The 27,480-nt window shown below is 46.8% G+C and overlaps 1 protein-coding gene across 1 annotated transcript; it reads right to left on the bottom strand.

The window, feature by feature from the left end:
• Positions 1-160: 160 nt before the first annotated feature.
• Positions 161-26,547, bottom strand: LOC143842892 (cytochrome P450 2J5-like). Its single transcript, XM_077348197.1, has 9 exons — positions 26,386-26,547; positions 20,405-20,567; positions 13,722-13,871; positions 12,531-12,691; positions 9,639-9,815; positions 8,757-8,898; positions 4,105-4,292; positions 3,468-3,609; positions 161-572 (listed from the first exon to the last, which is right to left on the bottom strand). Exons 1-9 carry the CDS (start codon positions 26,545-26,547, stop codon positions 382-384), a joined length of 1,476 nt encoding a protein of 491 aa, XP_077204312.1. The 3' UTR covers positions 161-381.
• Positions 26,548-27,480: the final 933 nt, after the last annotated feature.

Below are 27,480 nucleotides of genomic sequence, written 5' to 3'. Positions count from 1 at the left end.
TGCAGGGAGTGCATTAAATCCATGGGTTGGAAGGAAGGCAGGCACACTGGGAGTTCAATCAGCTCTCTACTGCAATTTCAGCATGGTGCTACAAGAGTCAGGACTGAACCGAAACACAAGAAACCCAACTACCTACAATTGAGAACAATAGATCTTCCCACCGCTGCATGCCATTGGTGAATTGTAGTAGGTTGATTTAAACCTATTGGATCCCGGGGTTCCAATGGGGAACATCACAGATTTGCCTGAATTTCATCTTGGGGAATTTCATCTGTCAAGCTCTGATAGAGAAATCAAGGACAGAATTAATTAAGCATAGGAGAGCGAGTTAAGGATGAAGCAAGAACTGAAGGAGAAATGAGCCATTCCAATTTGTATTGTTTATGATGAACTGTTGCGGGGAACAGCACAGAGCTTATATGGGCGGGGAGCTAATGTGAACCTAACAATAGGATCTGTGTTGAGTTCTTTCACTCCTTCTGGCAGCAGGAAAGTGAATGCCCTCAGCAGGTTGGCAAAGAAGATGAAGATCTCAACCCTTGCCAGCTGCTCTCCCAGACAGACACGGGCCCCTGCAAAGGAAACAAAGGAAGGCAACAAGTGAGCAACCTATTCACCTGAGCGACCTATTCATTCTTCACTTCGGTGAACATCAGGCTTGGACTTCATTAAAATAGCATAAGCTGATGGCCAAGACTTCTCTCTTCAAAAGTCGATCCTCAGCAACTTCTGTTGCTGCAACAGTAAATGCTCCAGAAAGCAGGTCATTGCCGAGCTGTTTACTTCCGGTTCTTCTGCCCCCCTGTCCAACAAAAGTCAAGAGAACCAACACAAGAGTAGGACTACACTGAACTGCAGTCCATTGATTGTCCCTGGGAGAAGTCTCATTGTACCCAGTATCTGGCTATCAAATCATTCTTCAAGTCCTTTAAGTATGTCATAATGCATGTAACAGCAGGGGCTTGGGGAGGGGGGTGGGAGGAAACTAGGTGAAAAATTCCAGGGATCCTGGAAAATTTGGTGGATGATAGAGTAGGCCTAGCAGGATGAATGGCCCAAACTCCCATCCCTTTTAATACACATCCCTATCTCCTGTATGGATTTATAGCCTCTAAAATCATATTATGGCAAAAACAGAGCTCAAATTGGACTGAAATTCAGCATACTCTTTGCTTTCAAGAAGCATAGTCACAATACTACAATCTGCAGTGGGTTAACATTGGCCAGACAGCTACATTTTAATAGCTTCAGGACCTCAATACTTTGAGAAATCTTTCCAGGTGGATTTTATTAGTTCTCTGACACTTTACTGCTGTCCGGTATTTCCAAGGATACAGCTGGACTGGGGAGGGTTGGTGCTGCTCATGGTTTTGGAATTCCTGGCAGCATTTGACCTTGAGTTTCTGGCTCACCACCTCACCAAGGCCAGATTATAGGGGAGAACCCATCAGTGGCTGATCTTCCTCCAGGGCTGTGGCTAGAGGGTTGCTGTTGTAGAGATACAGGCTCTGCGATGTCACCTCCACTGTGGGATGCCACAAACTGTAATTCTCTCCCCAACCTTGTTTAGCAACCTTATGTGCCCTCTTCCCCAGGTGATCTGGAGATTTGAGCTTTGGCGTGATGAATATGAAGATAACACCCAGTTCCATCTCCTGATAGAGAGCCACCCAGATACACTCCAAGAATATCTTGCCAGAAGTCTGGAATCAGTCATCGAATGGCTCAAGCAGATTCATCTGAAACTCAGCCCTTCAAAGGCAGAGGTCCTGTGTCTAGGTAGGTTGGGCCGATGATATGCTCCACCTACCCATTTGTTTACCATCTACCATCAACTTGGGGAGATCCAGACAAAATTCTGATTTGAGCATGATGGTAAGGGTTCAAGAAATGGGGCTGCTGGCCCAGATATTTTAAACTGAAGGCCATTGCTGTTTTAATTCAATTTTAATTCTTTAGTTATTTTATATTCATATACGGTATTGTACATTGTACTGAGGGGGTCCATCAGGAGGGTGGTATAAATATTAAATAAACAAAAAAAAAAGACAAAAAAATGACGAATTTAATTTTCAGGTGTTTTCTAACCAAATGTCATACTAATATTTGTCATAAAGTTTTGGTAATTTAGTGATTACTAAGAACATTCTGTGCTAGAAGACAATATTCCTAAATTTAAACCTTCAGAGAATCCTGTGAACAGCTATCAACAGGTGTGGTGAAATGCCACCCCCCTCCCCTTTCTAGGCTATTTCAAAAGGACAGAGTTTGTTTTCCTCTGACCTGCGGTGAGAGAGGGAGGGTGACATTAATCACTTGCTCAGCTTCCTTCCAATGCTAATTGATCAAGCCAGGAAACAAAGGAGTTGTCCAAGCTGTTTCCGCTTCCTGTAGGCAGAATCTGAGAGGGGAGAAGAATTTCTTCTTCCCAGAATGCCCAGAAAGTGATTGAAGCCCCTGGAGGGTCTCTTTTGGCTGCGGTGGTTTGATAAAAGGTGAGCAGCCATCTTGGACCATGTGGCTGCCAGGTGAATGGGTGATTATCCACTAAGAATTTGTCATCTCTTAAGAAAGGAGTGTAAACTATTTTTTATATCAGATAGGGTTATTTTTCACAGTGGGACAGAAGGATTGCGTTTTACCCTATTTCTCTTGACTTTTGCTGAACTCTATGCTGTGCTAAAAGAATGCCTTTAAATATTATTCCTTTAAAATTTGAAGCTGTCAGTGGTTCCCTAATCAACGTTATACACTTACACATTGGAAATAGTTGTCCAGAGCTGGAGGGTCTCATTCGCCTACTGACCATCAAAGAAGGAGGATGATGTGGTTTGATAAGAGGTGAGCAGCCATCTTGGACCATGTGGCTGCTTGGTGAATGGTTGAATATCCACTAAGAATTTGTAATCTCTTAAGAAAGGAGGGCATACTATTTTTTATTTCAGGTAGGGTTTATTTTCAAATAGAGACAAAAAGAATGAGTTTAACCCAATTTCTCTTGACTCTTTTGCTGAACTCTATGCTGTGCTACAAGTATGCCTTTAAATATTTTTCCTTTAATACAACTTTATAAATTTGAAGCTGTCAGTGGTTCCTTGATCAATGTTGTGCACTCAGATCTTGGAAACAGTAGTTGAGAGCGAATGAAAAGCCCAGGGTCATGGGAAAGAAATTGGAAAGCAGCTACTCATCTGGAGGGATGTACCCTGCAGTAAATTGTCTCCATGTTGCTTCTGTGCTGGGCTGTGGGAGGCATGGAACTGAGACTTCAGAACTGGGAGGGGTAGCTGATGCTCAAAGCAGGCAGCCCTGTACAACAACCAGGTGGTGCTGGCAGTTACCCTGAGATATACCTTTATACCTCCTCCAGGAAGTGGCAACCAGACAGAAAAGGGGGTGGGCAAGGCAGAATAGGGCTTGCAAAGCAAAAGAGGGCCTGTTCCACCACATCCACATTTTGCATTTACCTGCACCAAAAGGAAGAAACGCTTCTCTCTCCACAAAATTTCCATCCTCGTCCAAAAAATGATTTGGGTTGAACTCTTCTGGCGTTTCCCAATGTGTAGGATCAAGAAGAACAGATCGTAGATCTGCAATAATAATGGCTCCCTGGAAGAATGAAACAGTTGCTTCAGGATGCATACAAACAAGGACATTGCTCTTTCCCAGTCATTGTCCCAATGCTAGTAGTTGTTGTGTCCCAGGGTCGCCAGTAATTGCTTGACCCCTACTCTAAAGAAATTAGAGCAATCTTATGAAGTCCTGTACCACCAGTCAACCACCATAACGTAAAAACACAATATACCCTGATTTATTTATTGGATTCCTTATTCAGTCTGAGTCTTTATTCAGTCTGCTTCCTAGAGCAATCTTCTCATGTGCAACAACTGCAGGTAAAATCCTAATCGCCTCAAGGTGGAACCAGGAAGAACAACCTAAACTTAGATGTATGGACAGAGAAGCTAAGAAAACAAGACATTCCAACTTGAATTTCAGGAATGATCAGCACAGATGGAGCCGGATAAATCAGGTGTTGTCACAGATAAATATTTCAAATATATCAGTCTTAGAATCCAAAAGTGCAACCAGAAGAATATCTTGTACCTTTGGAATAAAGAAACCACGCATGTTCACATCTTTTGTACTTTGTCTGGGGCCCCCTGGTAATAAGATATATTGGAAACGCATGATCTCATGTATCACAGCCTTCGTGTAGGGCAGTTTCTTCTGATCTTGGTAGTGGAATTCTTGAGAGGAGCCCAAAACATCGTCGATCTCATTGTGGACTTTCTCTGAGGAAAACAATGACAAATCTTTATTATGGGTACTACATTCTTCTGAACCTCATTGATGAACCAGTGAAACTATTAAATACCACATGTTCAAAATATTGGAGTATAAATTGAGGTATAGTCTTGGGTCCCAAAGCAGCACATATAGAATTTGCTATGAAAAGAAACAAAAAAATTAAAAGAACTGGAGTCTTTCCACCCAAATTGGTCCCCATGACAAATGGCCTTTCCATAAGTAGAATACAATAAATGGGTCATTTGAGTCTGTTGTATAGATAGTTCACAGCTTGTGCAAAGAATGAAATAGATACTTAACTGTTTTTATCTGATCCAAAATAGAATGAAAGGAAGTGAATGGGTGGTAGGGGATGAAAGTTTGAACATGTTTCAACAAGGATTGCAAAACATCAGGATGAAAACATTGAATAGAATTCATATATATGTTTTAGATCAGGGGTAGTCAAACTGCGGCCCTCCAGATGTCCATGGACTACAATTCCCAGGAGCCCCCTGCCAGAGAATGCTGGCAGGGGGCTCCTGGGAATTGTAGTCCATGGACATCTGGAGGGCCGCAGTTTGACTACCCCTGTTTTAGATTCTAGGTATGGATGGGGAATTTGGGCCACCACCAGGTTCCCTGATTCTACTGGGCTCTAATGACCCAACATGCATCACATGTTCACATGACCTTCTGCTCCATTGCTTGAGAGGGACTGGCCCTTTAACAGGCCACTGCCTGATGACCAGCATGGTGGGGAAATGAGGGCACAAGTTACAGCTGGGATGTGGGGGCAGCAGCTTCAGAATTGCTCAGATCTCTTGGGAATTCCAGAAGGCTGGAGCCTCCCAGGGAACTGCATCCAGGAAGAGCCAGGCCCTTAGAAGAGCAAGGGAAATAGGTCAAGGAGTTTCTTTATCCTGCTAGCAAGAAGTTTTTTATTTATGATTTAGCTGGTATCCCACCACGCCCTCAAAACATTGCCAATTTCAACCAGCTGCGACCTATCCCCCTGCACAAACAGATGGATGATACCATATGTATGGGCCAGGGGAGCTACGCTGATCTAAATTTCTCAAGCGGGGGAAGACAAGATCTTAACCAGCTAGGCCTCAACCAAAGATCTGGCAAAGAGCTCCATCTTACAGGCCCTACAGGACTAAAAGCTGAAACTGATTCCACCAGGTTGGTGCCAGGACTGAAGAAGCACTGGCCAGGGTCGAGGCCAGGTAGACTTCCCTCCAGTAAATTAGGGACAAAAGGAGGCAAATGGCACTGACCACAGATCTCCTTGAAGGTTAATACCAAAACCTTGAAACTGATCTGAGCTGCAACCTATAACCAATGCAGCTATCTCAGCACCGGATGGATGTGGGCCCTCCAAAATGTACCAGTGAGGACCCTTGTAGCTGAATTTTGTACCAGCTGCAATTTCTGGGTCAGGGACTACTACACGGAGAGTGAGTTATAGAAGTCCAATCTGGAGGCGACCATTGCATGAATCACTGTGACCAAGTGATCCATGGACATGTTGGGTGCTAGTAGCCTCACCTGGTGCTGATGGAAGAATGCTAAGCAGGCTACTTCTGTGATCTCGGCCTCCATAGATAAGGAGTAGTCCAAGATCACTCCCAAATTTCGTGACGAAATTTGTTCAGTTGCACCATGGCCAAGGTGAGGAGGCACACTTCCTTGCTTACCCCCTCCCACCCAGCCACATGACCTCCATCTTGGAGGGGCTGAATTTCAGGTAACTCTGCTCTAACCATCCAGCTACAGCTTCCAAGCATGCAGCGAATGTATCCAGGGAGGGGATCCTGGTGGTCATCCATAAGGAGATGTAGTTGGGTTTCATCCGCATAATGGTGACAACCCAGCTGATAACTCCAAATCAACTGTGCCAGAGGGCCCATAGAGATGTTGAACAGAGTATGAGAGAGAACTGCCCCCTGTGGAACCCCGCAAGAGAGATGGAAGGACTGTTCCTCACTTCAACCCTCTGTGAATAGTTCCGGAGAAAGGAGCGCAACCACTGAAGTGTTGTCCCCCATATCCCTGGCACAGAGAGGTGGTGAGCCAATAGCTTGTGGGTGACCACATCAAATGCAGCTGACAGGTCTAGAATCATGAGCACCACTGATCCGCATCGATCCAGCTGGCACCGGAGATCATCAGCCAAGGGGACCAACACCGTCTTCATCATGTGGCCAGGATGGAAACCCGATTGGTATGGCTTGAGGACCAAAGCTTCTTCCAAGTATGCCAGGAGCTAGTCCACAGTAGCCCTTTCAACTACCTTACTCAGAAATGCCAAATGCAAGAGTGGACAGCTCCTGCAAGTTCAGCAATGACTTTCTCAGTAAGGGAAGAACCACTGCCCTATTCAGTGCCTCTGGAAACAGGGAGAGGTTGATAATATCTCTCAGAGGGCCTCCAATCCACTCGTTGCTTGTCTTGAGCAATCATGATGGACAGGGATTCAGGGGAAAAATGGTCACCCTCACCATCCCTGGCAACTTGTGCACTTCGGCTACCGAGAGCCACTTGAAACCATCAAACGTATCACCAGAAATCAACAAGGGGCCTCCAGTTCCCTTTGTGTAACAAGCATGGCAGGAAGGTCCTGATGAAGTTCGCTAATGCCTTGAAACCAAGATCCAATTAACTAGAATTTTGCCAGCCGTCCTTGAGGACTGTTGGAATCCAAAGTACCCTAAATAATTGTGCTGTTGAGAGCTCGCGGATGTGACCTCTCTCATTTAGCCACCTCCCCCACCATTTCGTACACCTTCATAAGCTTGCAATAAGATGTTCCACCTCGTTGCCAGCTTTCCTCCACATTCAATTTAGCCATCTCACTTCCCTCTTTCTCTCTCATAGCTCCACAGTATACCACGGAGCCAGTTTGAGGCAAGGGGGGGGGGTATTGAACACCTTTAAACAAGGATTGCAAAACATAAAGATGCCACCATGAAAAGAAAACACTGAACAGAATTTAGAAATATGTTTTAGATTCTAGCTAAGGATGGAGGATCTGAGCAACCACTGGGTTCCCTGATTCTGGTCCATGATGGGTCTTTTAACTACCTTACCCAGGAATGCAAGATGCAATACCGGGCAGTAGATGGCTGGGTCCTGCAGATCCAGCTATGGTTTCTTCAGAAGAGGATGAACCACTGTCACCTTGGGCTTCTGAGGAAACTCTCCTGATGTAAGGGAGAGGTTGACAATCTCTCTCAGAGGAACACCTATTCTCCGGTCACCTGATTTGAGCAACTACGATGGACAGGAATCAAGGGGGCAGGTGGTCGCCCTAATTGATCCCACCAATTTGTCCACTTTGGATAGAGATTTGTCCACTTTGGATCAAAACTAATCCCCCTCGATGGCCACAGAGCTTCCATTTCACAATATGTATCAACCATGGCAGTAAGGTTGTGGCGGAGCGACAAAACTTTATCGCTGAAGCCTCACAGCAGAATTCCAATTTACTACAATTTGGGTGCCCTTCTTCAAGGGCGGTAAAAGTACCCTAAACAATTGTGCAGGTCAAGAGCTAGTGGATGCCCTTTCCGCATTAAAATACTCTCATTTTGCCACTTTCACCACCATCCCGTATGCCCTCATACGCGTGCAATGAGATGTCCTTGCTGCTTCATCACAAGTCTTCCGCCACACTCTCTCTTGCCATTTAACCTCCGTCTTTTCCGAAAGCTCCGAGGAAAACCAAGGAGCTTATTTGAGGGGAGGGCAGGGAGGGTGCTCAGGAGCAATATTGTCAATGGCAGCGAACAGGCGGTACTCCCAGTCTAACGAGAGGTTGGAGGGCATCAGGTCCCGCAGAGCATTCAGGAATCCATCAGATTCCATAAGTCTCTGTGGGTGGACTAAGATTGTTCCGTCTCCCAAGCATGGAGGGGTTGGTGTCCTGAGTCTAACCTTCAGAGCATGGTGGTCAGGCCATGGAATGATGTTATTTGCCACCAGTTCTACCTCTACCCCTGCACCAAAGACCAAATCAAGGGAGTGGCTGGCCTGATGAATGGGACCAGCAAAAATCTGTGAGAACCCCAGCATCTCCATGGTCAACACCAGGTACAGGCCAGGACCTGCGGACAGTGAGTCCGCATTGACATCAAAGTTTTACAGGATCAACAATCTGGGGAACTGCAATGGCCAAGCAGCCACCTCCTCCAGCAGGCCCAGCAGGGCATCTGGGGGTAGCCATGGGTGAATGGTACACCATCCAGATGCTCACGTTCTTCACAATGATATTTACTTAGAATCCTAGGGATTCTTGTCTACTGTCTTCTATTTTCCACTCTGCTTTCCTTTGCAGGTACGTGCTGGGGTAATCCTTGGAACTTGTGTTGTTAATTAGCTGCTCGGTATGGAAGCTTAAAAGAATTACAACCGTGGGCCATAAAGGTGGCCTTTCTTCAAGTCACTACAGAAGTCCTTCTTACCTTGGATGTCTGGGTGATTTGCCAGGAGGAGCAGTGCCCATTGCAGCGTCAAGGCTGAAGTTTCTGTTCCTGCGATGAAGAGGTCACCAATACAATGAGCCAGATTCTCTTCATTGTATGTAGAGTTGGGATCATTCTCGCTCTGTGTCGATGGAAAGAAAATGAGATGGCGTTTTCAACAAGCCATAACCATTTTGACTCTGAAGACATGGAGAGAAGACTCCTCAAAATGTCCTGAGGGAGGATCAGATAGGTTGCCATCACACCTAGAGCCACATTCTACAAGAAACCTACGAATGCCATGAGTCTGATTCATGGATGCAATAAATTTTGTCATCCAAGGAGGAGCAGCTCCCCTCTGGGAGGAAATCTGCAACCTAATAGTATCTCCCTTCAGAAGCTATGCCGGAGGACATGCACATGGCACTCCTAGCGTTACCTGCTAATGCCATCTGGTGGTGACTGTGGGGACCTGCACCCTGAAGTTATACGAACTGCTTCTTCTCTGCAAGAACAAGTAGCCTCTACCACATGCTGGAATTTCCTGTTTCATCTGGAACTGATAGGGAAGGGCTAACTTGTGGGGCCCTTTTTTTGGGGGGGGGTTTACTGGCTGTGCTGGGGATCATCCACAGAGATACTTGGAAAACGCTGGCTGTTCACATCAATCCCTTCTCATTCCACCAATACCAAACCACACCTGTCTGATACAGAAGTGGCACAAAGTTTCTGAGCTGGAGAGGTCTCCGTTCAGTTTTCTAAACCTGAAGCTCACGCAATGAAAGAGCCATACAGTTTTCAAATAATGCCATTTGCATGTGGTGTCATCATTTTCTTTTTTTATTGAGTGGATCTGATTTCATGTAGAAGGTGACTACTTACTTTCTTCATCTGAGACAGGTAGAAATCAATGAAATCTTGTGGCTCATGGGCACCATGATGCTCCTTATGCTTTTCTATCTCCTCCCTTGCAAGTGAAAGCACAGCCTCTGCACCTGCTATGGCCTTCCTGTGAGGCCCCGGAAGGTGTTTCATGATCTCTGGCAAAAGTTCATAGAGCTAGAAGGACAATGAAAGCAAACTTCTATCAGTACTATCAGCTGGCTCAGTCTATAAAACCACTGCTGGGGGTCTCAAATCTGCACGGGGGGGTTCAAGTATGGAAATTAATTTTTCACTCAGTTAGTGTAATGTGAGACCAAAGGAAGAACCTGCTGGGCAGTAAGGTTTAGACAAGTTAAAAACTGCAAAATCTGCAGTTTGCATGATTGAGCAGAATACAGAGAGAGTCCTGTAGGGGGTGTCAGAGCAGATGGCAATTTAGTATTTCGAATACTCTCCTCCTACGTCCTAATTGGCTCATCTGGAGACTTCCTGCTCCATTGAGCACCCTTCCCCCTTCTGAACAGACAACAGTGAGATAGTTAGGAAACACTCATCTCTCCTCTTTCTAGACATAGTTGTTCTTAATAAATTATTTGACTCTTTTAAGCAGCCTGGAGCTTCTCGTTCATATTTAAACTCGGCCAACAGAACAGCCTCCTGCTATGAAGGCAGGAAAGAAGAAAGGAAGGGAAAATGAAAGAATGCAAGGAAGGGGGATGAAGGAAGAGAGACAGGAAGGAAAGATGGAAGGAAGGAAAAGGAAGAGGGGGAAGGGGGGAGATAAAAAGGGAGGAAGACAGAAAAAGGAAGGAGGGAAGGTAGGAAGGAAGAGAAAAAGAGAGAAAAAGAGAGAGAGTAATAGAAGTAGAGGGATAGGAAGAAAAAGAAGAAGGAACCATGGGGAAAGGAAGGAAGGAAGGAAGGAAGGAAGGAAGGAAGGAAGGAAGGAAGGAAGGAAGGAAGGAAGGAAGGAAGGAAGGAAGGAAGGAAGGAAGGAAGGAAGGAAGGAAGGAAGGAAGGAAGGAAGGGGGATTAAAGAAGAAACAAAAAAAAACAAAGAAAAGGAAGGGAATGAAGGAAGGGATAGAGAAAGAGATGGGGAAAGAGTGAGAGAGAAAGGAAGGAAGATTCCCCGTCCCCCCACTTGTTAGGATACACAGATGAGTGCCCAAGGGCACTCTGGACCTTTGACAACCTCCCAAAGTGGGATGGTCCATGGAGATTCCTCTACAGGTGTCCATGGGACCCGTAGGGCTGGAAGGGGGGGGGGCTTTCCAGGGCCTTCTGCACCCCCTGAAATCAGATGGGCCACAGTGGGGCCTCTACAGGCTGCTTTGAGCCTTGTAAGGCCAGCAAGGGGCCTTTCCAGGGCTTTCTGTGTGTCGTGGTTCGGTCCTTGGTGGCTTGGGAACGGGACCGAACCCCGCCATCAGAGGCGCCCGCGATCACGGAGGTAGGGCATGGTGATCATAGGCAAGCCGGCAGCTGGGCGCCCCACCCGATCGTTGAGGTGGCAATGGCCGCTAAAGAACCTCAATGTCCCCCTCCACCTTTTGACAAGGGCCCGGAGATGGCCCTTTGTTCCAGGAAAATGGGCCATCAGGAACCCCGGAAAACCTCGCATATGTGCATGAGTCATGATTGTATCAGCATGTTCCCTCCGCAAGTACTGGGTGGGGCAATACAGCCTAAGGAGGTGGGTTTTGTATAAAAGGGAGCTTCCACCTGGAGTTCGGTGGAAGCTCTTACTCCATACCAGCGGACTCCACGTTGCTGAAATAAAGCTTGTTCCTGTTGTATCGTTCACCAGGCCTGGCGTGACGTTTTCTTCAAAGGGGCACCCTGTTTTTTCAGTTAGCAAGCGGGTTCCCGACACTGTGATCCCTGGGCTTGGTCACGAAGTAGGACTAATAGGCTGCTGTGGGCCCCATGGGGCCAGAGAGCACCCTTTGCAGGGCCTGTTATGCAGGTCCAGGCATAAGGGGCTGCAGATTGGCTTTCCCAGACCGTCCAGCGTCCCATAGGACTGGTGAGTGACAATTTCCAGGCATACCACAGCTGCTCTGGAGTTGGTTGGATCACGGAGATGCATCTACAGGCAACCATGGGCCTCATTTGGCCAGCAGTCATCCTTTCTGGCCCCGCCCACAGGATCATGGGTGTGTGGCCATACAGGCTGCACTGGGCTTCCCAGGGCTGGCCTGTGGCCCAGCCTCTCCCCCCCCTCCCAGCCCCCACTCTGTGGCAGGCATACCTTATGGAGGTGGGCCAGCATAGAGAACCAGCTCTTCTTCCACCTGGAAGAAGGAGGAGGTGTCTGGGAGCAGGGCAGACTCGCCATTGGCTATCCATGGGAAAGTGGACACTCTCTATTGGAAGCCTACACCCACGGACAGCCAATCACATAGTCAGTGAGTCGTCCTCAAATCTTTTGGTTTTATTGTATTGGGGAAAGATGTGGACACTTTATTGTACACAAAATGTTTCCTGTGCAAGTCAATCTCAAGTGAACACAAATTCAAACAGCTGTTTTTCCTAATTTTCTCTGGAATGTTAACCATTGTCATTATGCTGCATGTAAATTTACTCTTATACTTTCTCTATAAGTAGAATTGTTTACTTCCATTCTACAACGTTGTTCAGATAGACTATGTTTCTCACTGGTTCTGCATGGCCCGTATGGGTAAAATAAGACCATACATTTACACAAGATATATCACCTAGTCTATACGGAAATCAATATGACAAAAGAAGGATGTCTGTTTTTCTGTTCTTCATTATCAAATTGAAAGTCTTCTCATACTGATAGAACCTTTTTCAAAAAATAAAGATGTCAGGAAAGGAAATCTAGGAGATGCCATACTAGGAAAATAAAAGAAAATGACTTACATATTGCGAGATGCTACATAGAAATGTAAGCAAACCATAAACATCTCCCATCAACTTGATGAATTCTTTATCTTCGACTGGAAACCGGTGTCCAAAAACAACCGCACAGATCACATTGGAGATGGAATTAAAAATGGGCATTGCGGGGTCAAATGGCTGACCTGCAAATAAAATTGGTTTCAAAATATTTCCCCTTCTTTGTGTACATTCAGAGTGGACATTGTAGTGGTGCAAGGTAAAAGGAAGTGAGGTTTGCAATCTTAAGAGTGGTTTACCTTTCAGAAAACATTAAAAGAATATACCAGAGTATTTCCCACATTATACAACATAGACAACGATCCCCTCACACCCAACCCCAAAAGGTTTTAATAAAGGTCATTCTGAGATGTCTTCTTGGATTCCATTTGTTCCTTAAGACCTCCAGAAATCCTCACTTTTGCAATGTGAATAGTTTTTCGCATGCTTGAGCCAGTCTTCGTGTGGCTCAGTCTGTATGCCCGCTTCCACTCTGTCCTCCAAGGCTTTTCCTACAGTCATGGGTAACCCACCACATGACCTTTGCAAGGAATGGCCTGCAGGGAATGTTCCCTTCCCAAATCAAAGGCCTGTTTCTCCTGCTGGCCAGCTCCTGGTCACTATGGGGACAGCTCACTTGCCTTGTGCACCTCTGGAGGAATAGCTGCTTGCCAACTGCTGTCCTTCCCCAGGTGCTCATTTTACAACAGCATGTCCAAGATGGCCGGGGTCTATGTGAGGGTCTGTGCCAGGCTTTCTCAACTTTTTTACCATTGAGAAACCCCTGAAACATTTTTTTAGGCTTTGAGAAACCCCAGAAGTTGTATGATCATGCAGAATATGGTTCAGAAGCAAAGTTCTGTACATTCCTCTCCCCACATCCTGTGGGTAGGTGGGGCTGAGAGAACTCTGAGGAAACTGACTGGCCCAAAGTAACCCAGCTGGCTACCTATGGAGGAGGAGTAGGGATTCAAACCTGGTCCTCCAGATTAGAGGCTACTATTCTTAATCACATCAGTAAACTGGCTTTCTGATGAAGTTAGCTGATGTGGAAGGAGGATTGCCAGGCACTCACAACTGTGGCTCCGTGGGACCTCAAACATCAGAGGCGAAATTGGGGCTGGTATGTTTGTGTTGGTAGACTGTTGGCTAGCCCAGCTTCCTGACATCACATACCTTTTGCACGTGCAAAGATCTCAACCAGCTGATGGGCTTCCTCTTGTATTTGGTGCTCCATGCCTTTCTTCCCTATTCCCAACTTTCGCATGGTGGTTACCCCAAACTTCCTCTGCTGCTTCCAGGTGTGGCCATTTGAAAATATAATACCTAAAGCCAGGAAGAAGCAATGAGAAATTACTGCTTTCAAGTTAAGTTTGACAGCCTAGAGTGGGGGTCGTCAACCCCCAGTATGCGGGCCAGTACCAGGCCGCGAAAGCCTTGGTACCAGGCTGCCGGTGGCCACACCTGCCTCTTCCCCCCCCCCCGCCACAGTGAGAAGCTTGCAGTCCGGCTAGCCTCTCGCTGCAGGAGGGGGAAGAGTCAGGCATGGCCGCTGGCACACCGGGAGACGCAAATGCGCATGCGTGGAGCTACAGTGCATGCCCATTTGTGCCCCCGTGGGTGCAAACGTGCATGCGCAGCAGCTCTTCATATGTGCATTTGTGCAAAGCTGCTGCGCATCTGCAGCACCTGGGCTGCCGGCTCTTCCCCATCCACGGAGATGGTTCTCAACCGGAAAAAGGTTGGGGATCAGTGGCCTAGAGCAGGGGTCTTCAACCCCCGGTCCGCGGCCCAGTACTGGGTCGTTAAGGCCATGGTACCGGGCCGCCAGTGGCCGCGCCTGCCTTCCCCCCCGCAGCGAGAGGGGGGGAAGAGGCAGGCATGGCCGCTGGCATGCCAGCGACGCAAACGCATGCGTGTTTGCGCCCCCTGCTGGCAAAAACGTGCACGTGTGGCTGTTCTGCGCATGCGCAGTGGCGAAAACGCGCATGCGCAGCAACTGCACGTGCGCGTTTATGTGCAGCTGCTGTGGCCGGGCCGCTGGCTCTCTCCCACCCTTGGAGGCGGTCCCCGACTACAAGAACGTTGGGGACCGCTAGCCTAGAGAACAACATGGAATGCTTCAGTATGGCTAATTGCTGGAAATCTACTCCTTGTTTAGAAATTATACAACTGCATTGTAATGCAGAATCAGTCTCTGTCTGGCTCAGTGATATGTGTCTGATATTGGCTAGCTTGTATAACTTTAACAATAACAACAACCAAATAATAAAAACAAAATTTTATTCAAAATCCTTCCTTCCCTGGCATCTCAGGGTGGGTAGCAATATGTATAATAACAATAAATAATACCATAATCATTCATAATATCTAAATGGACAGATTCAAATGAGTAGCCGTGTTGGTCTGAAGTAGCACAATAAAATCAGAGTCCAGTAGCTCCTTTAAGACCAACAAAGATTTATTCAAGGCGTGAGCTTTTGAGTGCAAGTACTCTTCGTCAGATTAAGAACTGACCAACTTTTGCTTATATATTCCTACTGTTATGATGGTCATTTCTTAGTCTGACGAAGAGTCCTAGCACTCAAAAGCTCACACCTTGAACAATTCTTTGTTGGACTTAAAGGTGCTACTGGACTCTGATTTTATTGATCTAAATGCACAGACAAAGCTCATTTCAAAACTGCTGTATCATTTATTCTCTGGTGGGTGGGCCATTGTCTTGCAGTGTACAATAATTTGCAGTAATTGACCTTGGGAGGCCACAATCTCATAGGCCTGGTAGAACAACTCTGTTCTTCAGGCCCTGAAGAACTGTCCTATGTTTACTTTGGGAATCAAAGGTGTTGTAATTATATTCAGCAAATAATTGGGTGAAGTCAACCCTGTAAGGTTGTTGTTATGTCATGTGGTCACTAGTGACACCTAAAGGTCACTGCTGGGATCACAGGGAATGCAAGCCAAGTGGTTGGAAATTTCCAGTCATCGTGGCTGGGAGATCCCTTTCTTTAAGGGGGGGTACCACCCACTTCCTCTTTCTTCAGGAAGAGAAAGACTCTTCTGTTTGCAGAGAGGAAGTATCCTCCATTAGCTCTCTCCATCTACCAATGTGTGGGCATGTAGTTCTGCAGTACAACTCAGCCATAGGGAATTGCATCATGTTTCTTTATAACAACTCACTAAGTTTTTGTGCTTCAGTAAGGAGATTGAAGCAGATGAATATGATATAAATTCACATGTAATGTTTTTAGTAGAAATTATACCTTTTCGCCTCAACATGCTGTGAGTTTGGATCTGTGCCTAGTCCACAAAAAAAAGTATCCAATACCTCCAAACACTCTACAAAAACTCTGCGATTCTATTTTTCTGGAGGGACTTAGGGTCAGGTCTAGTCCAAAAGTCCCAATAGAAGGCAGCATGGTATAGTCTGACCTCACAAGATCCTTGAAGTTAAATATGGTCAGTACAAAAACCTTCAAGGACGACTCTGTAGAGGAAGAGAATGGCAAATAAATTCTGCTTCTCATTTGCTTTCAAAGACCCTGTCTTCACAATACTGTGACTTGACAGTATTGTACACAAACACATATTTGTTTTTGAGAAGCAGCACCCTCATTAACTTCCATCTTCCAGGACTCAAAAATCTGGGGCTGGTACTCACAATACTATTTACCCAATTCAAGCCAGCTCGATGGTTTCCATTTCTTATGACTACTGTATTGTCAGCTTATTATGTATTTATTATTTCCTGATATCTGGCCTATATCGTTGTAGTTTAAACCCATTACTGCATGTCCTTTCCTCTGCAGCCAATGGGAACAGCATCCTGCCCTGCTCCAGTACCGGACTGAGCCCTGAGCCCTGAGGTATCCCGCTACTCACCTCCCTCCAGTCTGATTAAACACCATTGACAACAACTTTTTGAGTGCGGTTCTCTAACCAATTCCCTATCCACCTAACTATCTGAAAATCCAGATTGCAGTCCTTCAATTTATCCATCAGAACATCATGGGGAACCTTATCAAAAGCTTTACTAAAATCTTTACTATGGCATTTGCGTTACAATATGTAGCAGTGACAGATGACTAAGTTTGAGAAATGACTTGCTGCTTGAGAAGGGGTATTGTTGGAATTGCAATCAGCAAGTGATTGGTTCAATTACAATTCAGGAAGCTGGTAAAGTACACAGGTCAAAGAAGGCCATATCCATGGGTTTCCCATGAACATCCACCTTGTCAATACATACGCAAGCTTTCAAACCTCCATTCATTCCCCAGGTCTGGAGGAGTGAGGGCTAGTGTTGACCCAGTGCTAATCTTTTGCAGTGCCAGGTTGAGAAGTCCTCAACCTTGCAAGACTATTTTGCAAGGCATGAGGCCAACCTGGCTTGTGTGACTGAAACTTGGGTCAGGGAAGGCATTACTGTCACCTTGAAAGATCTAGCCCTGCCTGGGTTCTTGGTCCTGCACCACTACTGGCTCCATGCTAAGGGAGGTGGCGATCCTCATCCTGGAGACCGTTCACTTCCAGACACTCCCTGTGCTTTCGATTCCAGGGGTTGAATGTGTCGGCTTCGTATGGGAATCGGTCAAGAATATGGCTATCTGGGTGGTGTACCGTTTACCCACTGTACCCCCGGATTTCCTGTCAGCCCTCCTAGAGGTGGAGGCCACTTGGGCTTTTTGTTTTGGCTGACTTCAATGTCCATGTGGATGCACAATCTCTGGGTTCTGGTCTGGGTCTGGAGTCTGCCATGGAGACAGTAGGGTTCTCACAGTTTATTGCCAGGATTGCCATACACTCGAATAGGGTTTTGCATGGTAGCATCTGAATTGGCCGTTCCAGGCTGACACAGCCAGCATCATGCTGCAGAGGGGGGAGGGGAGGCGCGGGCACCAGTGCGCAACTTGGCGCAGACACACAGGTGCCAAGCTCTACACCTGCATGTGTGCACCAACTGACACACTGGTACCTGTGCCTCCCCCCATGGTGTGGCTCTGGCTGCGTCGGCCAATTTGGACACCACCGCGTACAAACCTACCCTCAACCAAATCTTTGGCATATGTGTTGAGTTGGATCTGGTGGTGAATAACATCTTCCCCCAAAACACCATGCCCTGAAGGCTGAAGTAAGGACACCACCCCTTCCATGTTTGGGTTATGGAAGTATTTTAGTCTGCCCACAGATACTTATGGAATTTGAGAGATTTCTGAATGCTCTTCATGACCCAATGCCCTGCGGCATTCTGTTGGCAGATATGGTGGATGAATGGGAGTCCCACCTGTCTGCTGCTATTGATAAAATTCTTCCTCTGCACCTTCTTTGAACTTGTCTCAAATGGGCTTCTTGGTATTCTCAGGAGTTCCGAGAGAGGAAGAGGGAAGTGGGATGGCTAGAGCGGGTGTGGAGAAACACTCACGATGAGGCAACAAGGACATCTCATCACACACTTACGAATGCATATTAGAATGCTGTGAAAGCGGCAAAAGGTGATCGCAGAAATTGAATCCGCAGGCTCTCACTTGGCAAAATTATTTGGAGTTATTAGATATTTCAGCACCCTCAAGGAATTGTGTCAAAATTTTAGGAATTGGATTTCAACTTAGAGGCTTTAGCGAGCCATTCTGTGGGCAAAGTCCTGTTGCTCTGCCGAGACCTTCCTGTCATGATTGATACAGTTCAAAAACTGGAGGTGACATCTGATAGCTTCATATGGCTCTGGTTAACTGAAATGGACAAACTGCTGGGGTTGGTGAAGGCGACCACTTGCCCCTTAGATCCCTGTCTGTCCTGGTTGCTCAAATTGCATGACAGGAGGATAGGAGGCCCTTTGAGGGAGATTGTAAATCTCTCCCTAACAACTGGGAGTTCCCTGAAGGGCTTAAGGAGGCAGTGGTACACCCTCTTCTGGGACCCCACCAATTACCACCCAGTCTTGCATTTTGTGATTCTGTGTAAGGTAGTGGAGGGGGCTGCGGTGGAGCAGCTTCTGGTGTTTTTGGAGGAAACTTCAGCCCATGATCCATACCAGTCTGTTTTCTGTCCTGAACATGGGGTGGAGACTGTGTTGGTTTCCTTAACAGATGCTATTCAGTGCTATCTGGATTGGGGCGGTTCAGCCATCCTCATGCTTTTAGACCTGTCGGCTACATTTGTTGTAGTCAACCACAAGCTGATGGCCCACCACCTCGCTGTGACCAGGATTTGGGGGACTGCGCTGCAATCACTGATCTCCTTTCTCCAGAATTGGATGCAGAACATTGCGGTAGGGGATGATTTATGAAACTCCTCAACACTTCCATGTGGGATGCTGCAGGGGGTGATACTCTCCCCCACACTCTCCAACATCTATATGTGCCCTTTAGCCCAGAGGCTTTGGGCTGGGTTGTCACCAATATGTGGATGACACCAAGCTCTACCTTCTGTGGGATGGATGGATGGACTCCCCCACAGATACATTTGCCAGCTGTTTGGAAGCAGTGACTGGATCACTTAGGCAGAATCATCTGAAACTGAACCCCTACAAGACAGAGGTCCTGTGGTTGGGAAGAAAGGGACAGGATCAGGCAGTATATCTCCGATGCCTGGATGGGGTAAAATTAACACCTGCAAATGTAGTCCAGATGGTATTTTTCCAACTATTCCAAGCATGGCTACTAGCACCCTACCTGGCTTTGGAACACTTAGGTACAGTGGTCCATTGAACAGTCACTTCCAGGTTAGACTTCTGTAACTCTCTCAATGTGGGCCTTCACTTGTCCTCGACATAGAGGTCACAATTGGTACAGAACGCACCTGCGAGGGTCCTCACTAGGACATCTTGTAGGGTCTATATTCATCCTGTGTGCTAAAACCACTGCACTGCCTACCAGTTTCATTCTGGATCAAGTTCAGGGTTTTAATTCTAACCTTCAAGGCTATACAGGGCCTGGGTCCTGCTTACATGAGAGACAACTTATCTGCTTATGCCCCCCAACAGGGATCTGTGAGTATGCATTTGCTGGTGGTCCCATGGCCCCAGGATATCATAGAATCATAGAATCAGTTTATATAGTTGGATATATGCCTGGCCTCCCAGCCTGGTGGAATGAGCTCCCAGAAGAGCTGAGGGCCCTGATGGAGCTGTCAAGGTTTCACAGGGCCTGTAAGATGGAGATCATCTACCAGGCATTTGGTGTAGGCCAGGGGGAATGCCCAGAGTGACCAACTTGGGTTCCACCCAATGAGATGCAAATTACATCTTGTGCAGTAAGCCTAGTGGAGTTAAGGAAGGTAGATGTTGGAAGATTCTAACTGCTGATTGATTGAATTGGAGAGTAACCGTGGGTTTTTTGCAGTCATCTGTGGATTTCTGTTTTTGATAATTCTGTTTTATGGATTGTATTTTAATGTTTTATGGGTTTTATTGTGTATATTTTTTTTATTATAAGCTGCCTTGGGATGACCTAGTTGAGAGGGGCGGGGTATACATTAAATTATAAATGGATAAATAAAGTTGGTCCTGTGGGGTTGTTCTTAAGATGCCAAACCGCTAAACTTCACCTGGGTGTTCACTAGTGACACCAAAAGGTAACTGCTGGGATTGCAGGGGCCTTAAGAATTGGAAATGGTCAAGGTGGCTTGTATTGGGTAAGTTGTATGGTGTGTACCAGCTCTAGATTTTTGACTACTGGAAGACGGAAGTTAATGAGGGCTTTGCTTCTCAAAAAGAAATATGTATTCATTTCCAGTTTTCACCAGACAGATGAATTTAAAAGTGATTTTTCTCTCTCTTGCGCCATGTATCTTGTGACTGCAGGGCGGAGAAGGATAATATTTCACTTAAGCCATTTTTTAAAAAACACTTCCCAACATCTTACCCTGTCCCTTTGTAACAGTTTTCAGGAATGGTGTCAAAAGCCGCGCAGCAAAAGCATCTGAATGGTTGAACAGGCCTTCTTTCACGGCTTCATATCCGGACAGTACAACATAAGGCATAGGCCCCAGCCACAGCACATAAATGTTTCCATATTTTTTGGCCAGCTGCCATTTCCAAGGAAAGAGACAAGAGAAAACATTAAATTAATTTGACTGTTTGACTGTTGCAGTACACTCTTCTTTACCTCTTCAGCTCTTGACCATGTGATACTCTCTGCTCATTTCCCTTCTCTCAGATTTCTGCTTTCCCCCACCTGCTCTCTGCTCCCTTTTCTGAGGGGCATTGTCAGCATCTTTTCTACTTTTCTCTTTCCTGTCAACCTCCAGCTGTCCAAGTCAAATCCTAGACTAGGGATTCCCAACTAGTGTTCTGGGGCAACCTGGGGTTACAAGAGAGCTCCTCAGGGGGTTTATGGTCCTTTCCCAATCTTTGGATGGCCGCTGACATCACCAGAAGTCACTGAAGCCCACTTTTGCTATTGCTCTACAGGCCTATTCTCTTTCTCCTATGGAAGGGTTAAAAGATTGAGCGATTGATTGGTTGGCTCCCGTATCTAACTTTTGTGACCACTTCTCTGAAGGTCATGTCACCACTTCCTGGGTTCCTCGAAGCCTGAAAGATATTTTGGAGGTTTCTCCATGGTCAAAAGGCTGTCCAAGACAAATCAGCTATATTAAGGGATGATTTATTTGTTCACTGCATTTTAACCTTTTCTTCTTCCTTGAAGCTTAGGTGTCACACACCACTTCCCTCCCACCTGCGTCGTATCTTCCTGGCAGATTGGACATTGGAACTTGGTTCTGCTAAATCCTGTTTATATGAAGATGTCATAGCGGATTAGAAAGGGACATTCCAGGTTAATAAGAACTCTGGAGATAACATTGCCGACATCCTGGCTATTCCCTGGCCCTGGCCCGAATCAGGGCCTCTGTTGGCCCGCAGTAAGGGAACACGGATTCTTCCACATTCCCTTTTTTGCCATGGCCAGCATCAGAGGCCCTGCTGGGGCAGTCCCATGCACAAGGGAAGGGCCGGGTCTTTTAAGAACAGGCTCCTCTCCCAACCTACAGTGTCATAGAATCATAGAATCATAGAATCAGAGAGTTGGAAGGGGCCATACAGGCCATCTAGTCCAACCTCCTGCTCAACGCAGGATCAGCCCTAAGCATCCTAAAGCATCTAAGAAAAGTGTGTATCCAACCTTTGCTTGAAGACTGCTAGTGAGGGGGAGCTCACCACCTCCTTAGGCAGCTATTCCACTGCTGAACTACTCTGACTGTGAAAAATTTTTTCCTGATAGCTAGCCTATATCATTGTACTTGAAGTTTAAACCCATTACTGCGTGTCCTCTCCTCTGCAGCCAACAGCCTGCAGGGACACCAAACATATTGTTTGGCTTTGTGAAGCATGCTGCTACTCCACCATTGAGCGGTGGTACCCCCATGCCCCCTGCTGCTACTGCCACTGCAAAGCATGGTGGACCATTCATGCCATGAATGGTCATGCAACTCAGTCATGCAACTTTCAGTCATGCAACTCCTCAGTCATGCAACTTTCTGACCTGCCTGGCTGACAATTTCATTTATCAAATGGTAGATGAACCCACAAGAGGTTCAGCCATACTGGACTTAATACTGACCAACAGGCAAGAGTTGGTGGATGAGGTGAAGGAGGTGGGGACCCTAGGGGGAAGTGACCATGTCCTCATAGAATTCCTTTTGAGATGGGGAGCCAAGGAAGCTTGTAGCCAGACGCGGATGTTGGATTTTCGTAGGGCAAACTTTAATAAACTCAGAGACATGATGAGTGTCATACCATGGACGAGAATGCTGGAAGGGAAGGGAGCATGTGAAGGGTGGGCGCTACTCAAACAAGAGCTATTGCATGCTCAATCAATGACTATCCCAGAAAGAAGAAAACACTGCAGGAGCTCTAAGAAGCCTATTTGGATGAACATAGAACTTCAAGAGGAACTAAGAAAGAAAAGGAAAATGTTCAGGAAATGGAGGGAAGGACAGAGCTCTAAAGAAGAGTACCTACAGGTTACTAGGCACTGTAGATCAATCATCAGAAAGGCCAAAGCTGAGAGTGAGCTAAGATTGGCCAGGGAAGCCTACTGTAACAAGAAAAGATTTTTCAGTTACGTGAGGAGCAAACGTAAAGTAAAGGAGGCAATAGGCCCACTGTTGGGTGCGGATGGACAAACTCTAACGAAAGATGTAGAGAAAGCAGAAAGTCTTAGTGCCTATTTTACATCTGTTTTTTCCCACAGGTCAAAGAGTTTAGGCACATCTAGAGATGGCTGTAGCCAAAGGATAGTGTCTGGGTGGCAGGTTAACATGGATAGAGAGGTTGTCGAGAGGCATTTAGCTGCACTGGATGAGTTCAAAGCCCCTGGGCCGGATGAAATGCACCCGAGAGTACTCAAAGAAATTTCCAGAGAACTTGCACAGCCCTTGTCCATCATCTTCGGAACCTCTTTAAGGAGGACTGGAAAAGAGCAAACGTTATTCCGATCTTCAAAAAAGGGAGGAAGGATGACCCAGGAAACTACAGACCAGTGAGTCTGACCTCTGTTGTGGGGAAGATAATGGAGCAGATATTAAAGGGAGTGATCTGCAAACATCTGCAGGACAATTTGGTGATCCAAGGAAGTCAGCATGGATTTGTCTCCAACAGGTCCTGCCAGACCAACCTAGTTTCCTTTTTTGACCAAGTAACAGGTTTGCTGGATCGGGGAAATTCGGTTGATGTCATTTACTTGGATTTTAGTAAAGCTTTTGACAAGGTTCCCCATGATGTTCTGATGGATAAGTTGAAGGACTGCAATCTGGATTTTCAGATAGTTAGGTGGATAGGGAATTGGTTAGAGAACCGCACTCAAAGAGTTGTTGTCAATGGTGTTTCATCAGACTGGAGAGAGGTGAGTAGCGGGGTACCTCAGGGCTCGGTGCTCGGCCCGGTACTTTTTAACATATTTATTAATGATCTAGATGAGGGGTGGAGGGACTACTCATCAAGTTTGCAGATGACACCAAATTGGGAGGACTGGCAAATACTCCGGAAGATAGAGACAGAGTTCAACGAGATCTGAACATAATGGAAAAATGGGCAAATCAGAACAAGATGCAATTTAATAAAGATAAGTGTAAAGTTCTGCATCTGAGTCAGAAAAATGAAAAGCATGCCTTCTGGATGGGGGATACACTTCTAGGTAGCACTGTGTGTGAACGAGACCTTGGGGTACTTGTGGATTGTAAACTAAACATGAGCAGGCAGTGTGATGCAGCGGTAAAAAAGGCAAATGCCATTTTGGGCTGTATCAACAGAGGCATCACATCAAAATCACAAGATGTCATAGTCCCATTGTATACGGCACTGGTCAGACCACACCTGGAGTACTGTGTGCAGTTCTGGAGGCCTCACGTCAAGGAGGACGTCGATAAAATTGAAAGGGTACAGAGGAGAGCGACGAAGATGATCTGGGGCCAAGGGACCAAGCCCTATGAAGATAGGTTGAGGGACTTGGGAATGTTCAGCCTGGAGAAAAGGAGGTTGAGAGGGGACAAGATAGCCCTCTTTAAGTATTTGAAAGGTTGTCACTTGGAGGAGGGCAGGATGCTGTTTCTGCTGGCTGCAGAGGAAAGGACACGCAGTAATGGGTTTAAACTTCAAGTACAACGATATAGGCTAGATATCAGGAAAACGTTTTTCACAGTCAGAGTAGTTCAGCAGTGGAATAGGCTGCCTAAGGAGATGGTGAGCTCACCCTCACTGGCAGTCTTCAAGCAAAGGTTGGATACACACTTTTCTTGGATGCTTTAGGATGCTTAGGGCTAATCCTGCGTTTAGCAGGGCCTTGGACTAGATGGCCTGTATGGCCCCTCTGTTATCTGGGGGGGAATCCGGCCGTCCATAGTGAATGTATCTGGGGGGGAATCCGGCCGTCCATATTGGTGACATCCTAGTCCATAACCCTGAACCGGCTGGGCCAGAGGTCGCATGTAGATGTTGAACAGCGTGGGGGAGAGTTACTCCCCCTGCGGAACCCCACAAGGGAGCTCGCAGGGATCCGATAGTTCATCCCCCCACTGCCACCGTCTGTGTCCGGTTCCGGAGGAAGGAGACCAGCCATCAAATGCGGCCGACAGATCTAATAACACGAGAATGGCATACCCGCCTCGATCCAGCTGGCATTGGATATCATCCGTCAGAGTGACCAGCGTGGTCTCCACCCCATGGCCAGGATGGAAACCAGACTAGTGCGGATCGAGGGCATGTGACATGGGCCAAGGGCATGTAGATTGGCATGGGTTGAGAGCATGTTACTACATGTTACATATAGTAACAATTAAGGGTCCTTCTCTGTTCTTTAACTATGCAGGAAAATTTTGTTTCCAACAGCTTTGAGGGGTTAGTACTGTCCTGTTAGATTGCCCAAATTGGCTTGAATTTAGGGCTAAATTAAAACTAACTTTTTGCCTTTGCTTTTGTAATGCAGCGCAATAATGTTTAAAGATTTGTCATACCATTTGTTACTAAAGTGTCAAATTAACACTAGAAGTCCTTTTTCTCTTGAACATGGTTACTGATTTCCATTTAGCTAAGGAGAATCATCTTTAACTATCCCGCGGCGTGGGGCGCCGCGGACTAAATAAAGCTGTAAGGGCTGGTGGGGAGGAGTTAGGGCGGGACCCGTCCGGGATAAAAACTCAGAGGGGTCCAATCAGGAACCGCAAAGCGGCTCCTGATCGGGCCCTCCAAGTGTCCATCCATGGCCAAGCTGCCAATGGGGAGCCACGCAAAGCGCCACTCCTCCATCTTCGTCCCTGCTCCTTTCCCACCCTAGGGACCCTGCCCATTGGGGGGAGCCGACATCACTCGCCGCCTTCTCCCACCGCCCTCAGAACGCTGTAGCCATGGAAAGCCTCCCAATCTGCCCCCTCCCACTTCGGCCCCATGCCGCCAGCCACCGCTGTCATTACATTGCCACCGCTGATCGCCGCCTGCTCCCGTGCCCTGGAGGGCCTTCCGAACGCGCCCGTCACAGCGCCGCCGCTTGCCGCCGTACCCAGCAATCGCCCACCTCGCCACTGGCCCGCATGGCCGGGAGTGGCTTGTATGGCCAGGAACGGCCTGCGCGGCTGGGAGCAGCCCATGCCGCCACTTCCCGCCGCCAGCAACACTCCCTTTGTCAATCCAGCTGCAACCGCAACGCCTCGCACGTTGGGACATGCTGCCGCCGGTGGCTCCTGCCGTGGCCTCACGGAGCCGTGGACCCACCCCCGCAACAGGCCGCCGCGATCAGCCACCCCACCCGGACGCACTCACAACCTCACCGGGACACTGCGCACCTGCTGACACCGGAGCCGCTCGCCCCACGGAGCCAGGTAGGCTGCAACCACCCGGACCACTACACCAGGCCTCGGGTCCGGCCCCACGATGCCTTCCTAGCACCCGCTGTATTCGCACTACAGCAGGCTTAGTTTCTAGTAGAATCATAAAATAATAGAGTTGGAAGGGTCCTCCTGGGTCATCTAGTCTAACCCCCACACAACATAGGACACTCACAAACCTATTGCTCATCCACTGTAACCTGCCACCCCCTTGAAACTTCACAGAATCAGCCCCACTGTCAGATGTGCTATCCAGACTCTGTTTAAACATTTCCAAAGATGGAGAACCTCCAGCTTCCCAAGGAAACCTGTTCCACTTAGAAACTGCTCTAACTCCCAGAAACTTCTTCTGGGTGTTTAGACGGAATTTCTTTTGCATCAATTTCTTCTCATTGGTTCTGATCCATCCCCCTGGGGCAAGAGAGAACAAATCTACTCCATCCTCTGTGTGAGTCTCATAAGAAAATGATTCAAAAGGGTTCTGACTTTAATTAACTACAATGATTATTCATATGGATTTACATACCTTGATGTTAGTATCTTTATGAACCTTGACCCCTATTCGCCAAAAACTTCCAATGATGGGGAGCCGAAGGGGTCCAGGAGGGTAGGACTTCTGTGACCAGTGTTGTCTCAGGAAGTGAAGCATCAGGAGACACGTCAACAGGGCAACCAACACTCCCAACATGATCCTTGCTCCCTTTTCTCTGTCTTGATATCTTTCCAGAATTTGGGCTGGATGTCCTTCTTGCAGTGAATGTTCTTACGGACTGCAACTCATTTTTCCAATGACATCTTTTTATATACTCTGTAGTAAGAGGTAAAGATAAATACACAAGACATCTACTGGCACCAATAAAAACTAATTTGGGGATGTGGTAATCCATGTGTTTCGGAATTACCACCATGATCCATCCCTATCTTAGGCCAGAAAAATTGTTCAATTTTGTTCCCCAGGGTGATAAAGTCTGGCACGTAGTATGAATGTATAAGGTTTCGGCTGATAAGAAGATTCACAAAGAATGCTATAGCCCAGGAGATGTTAGTGGCAATATACCTCGCATTTATAGCATACTGGAATAGACTTTAGCCACAGAAAGTATGTTTAGTTTTAGTTGAACTAATTGATAGATATTAGTTGAAACCTAGAGTCATGTGGCATTATTACAAAACTTACAGAAGTTACAGCGGTATCTCCTCCAGATAATAAATCAGGAAATTAATAATAATAATAATAATAATAATCATCATCATCATCATCATCATAAATCGCATGGCACATCCAAACTTGTATTGAGTCTATGAGGCATTTTTTTTTCAACCTGTGAATCCAATCTGCCTCCTGATGTAGTTTCTAGGCCTCAACCATAGGCCTGGTGGGACAGCTCCATCTTGAAGGTGCTGCAGGACTGTTCAAGGTCTCATAAGGTGATGCCAGCATGGGGCCAGGGCTGAAAAGGCTCTGACCCAGGTTGGTCAGTTTTTCCTATATGGGGCTGGGGATACTGAACAAGTTCTGATTACAATCTCAATGCTCTTTGGGGGGCATTGTGTAAGAAGCTGTCACGAGGATCCCAGGACATTTCAGGCTTCGAAAATAACAACCAGATCCTTGAACCTG

This window comes from Paroedura picta, chromosome 8 (genome assembly GCF_049243985.1).
Source record: "Paroedura picta isolate Pp20150507F chromosome 8, Ppicta_v3.0, whole genome shotgun sequence".
Taxonomy (NCBI): domain Eukaryota; kingdom Metazoa; phylum Chordata; class Lepidosauria; order Squamata; family Gekkonidae; genus Paroedura; species Paroedura picta.
Note: the sequence above shows the minus strand (reverse complement) of the source record. Positions and strands in the feature narration are given on the sequence as shown.

What these genes read in the sequence shown, in the direction of transcription:
- LOC143842892 (XM_077348197.1), bottom strand. Translation starts at nt 26,547, where the DNA reads ATGTTGGGAGTGTTGGTTGCCCTGTTGACGTGTCTCCTGATGCTTCAC. An exon ending in ATAAAGATACTAACATCAAG is followed by an intron (nt 20,568 to 26,385) that starts GTATGTAAATCC and finishes TGGAAATGGCAG; the next exon opens with CTGGCCAAAAAATATGGAAA. An exon ending in TATGTAGCATCTCGCAATAT is followed by an intron (nt 9,816 to 12,530) that starts GTAAGTCATTTT and finishes TTGTCCTTCTAG; the next exon opens with CTCTATGAACTTTTGCCAGA.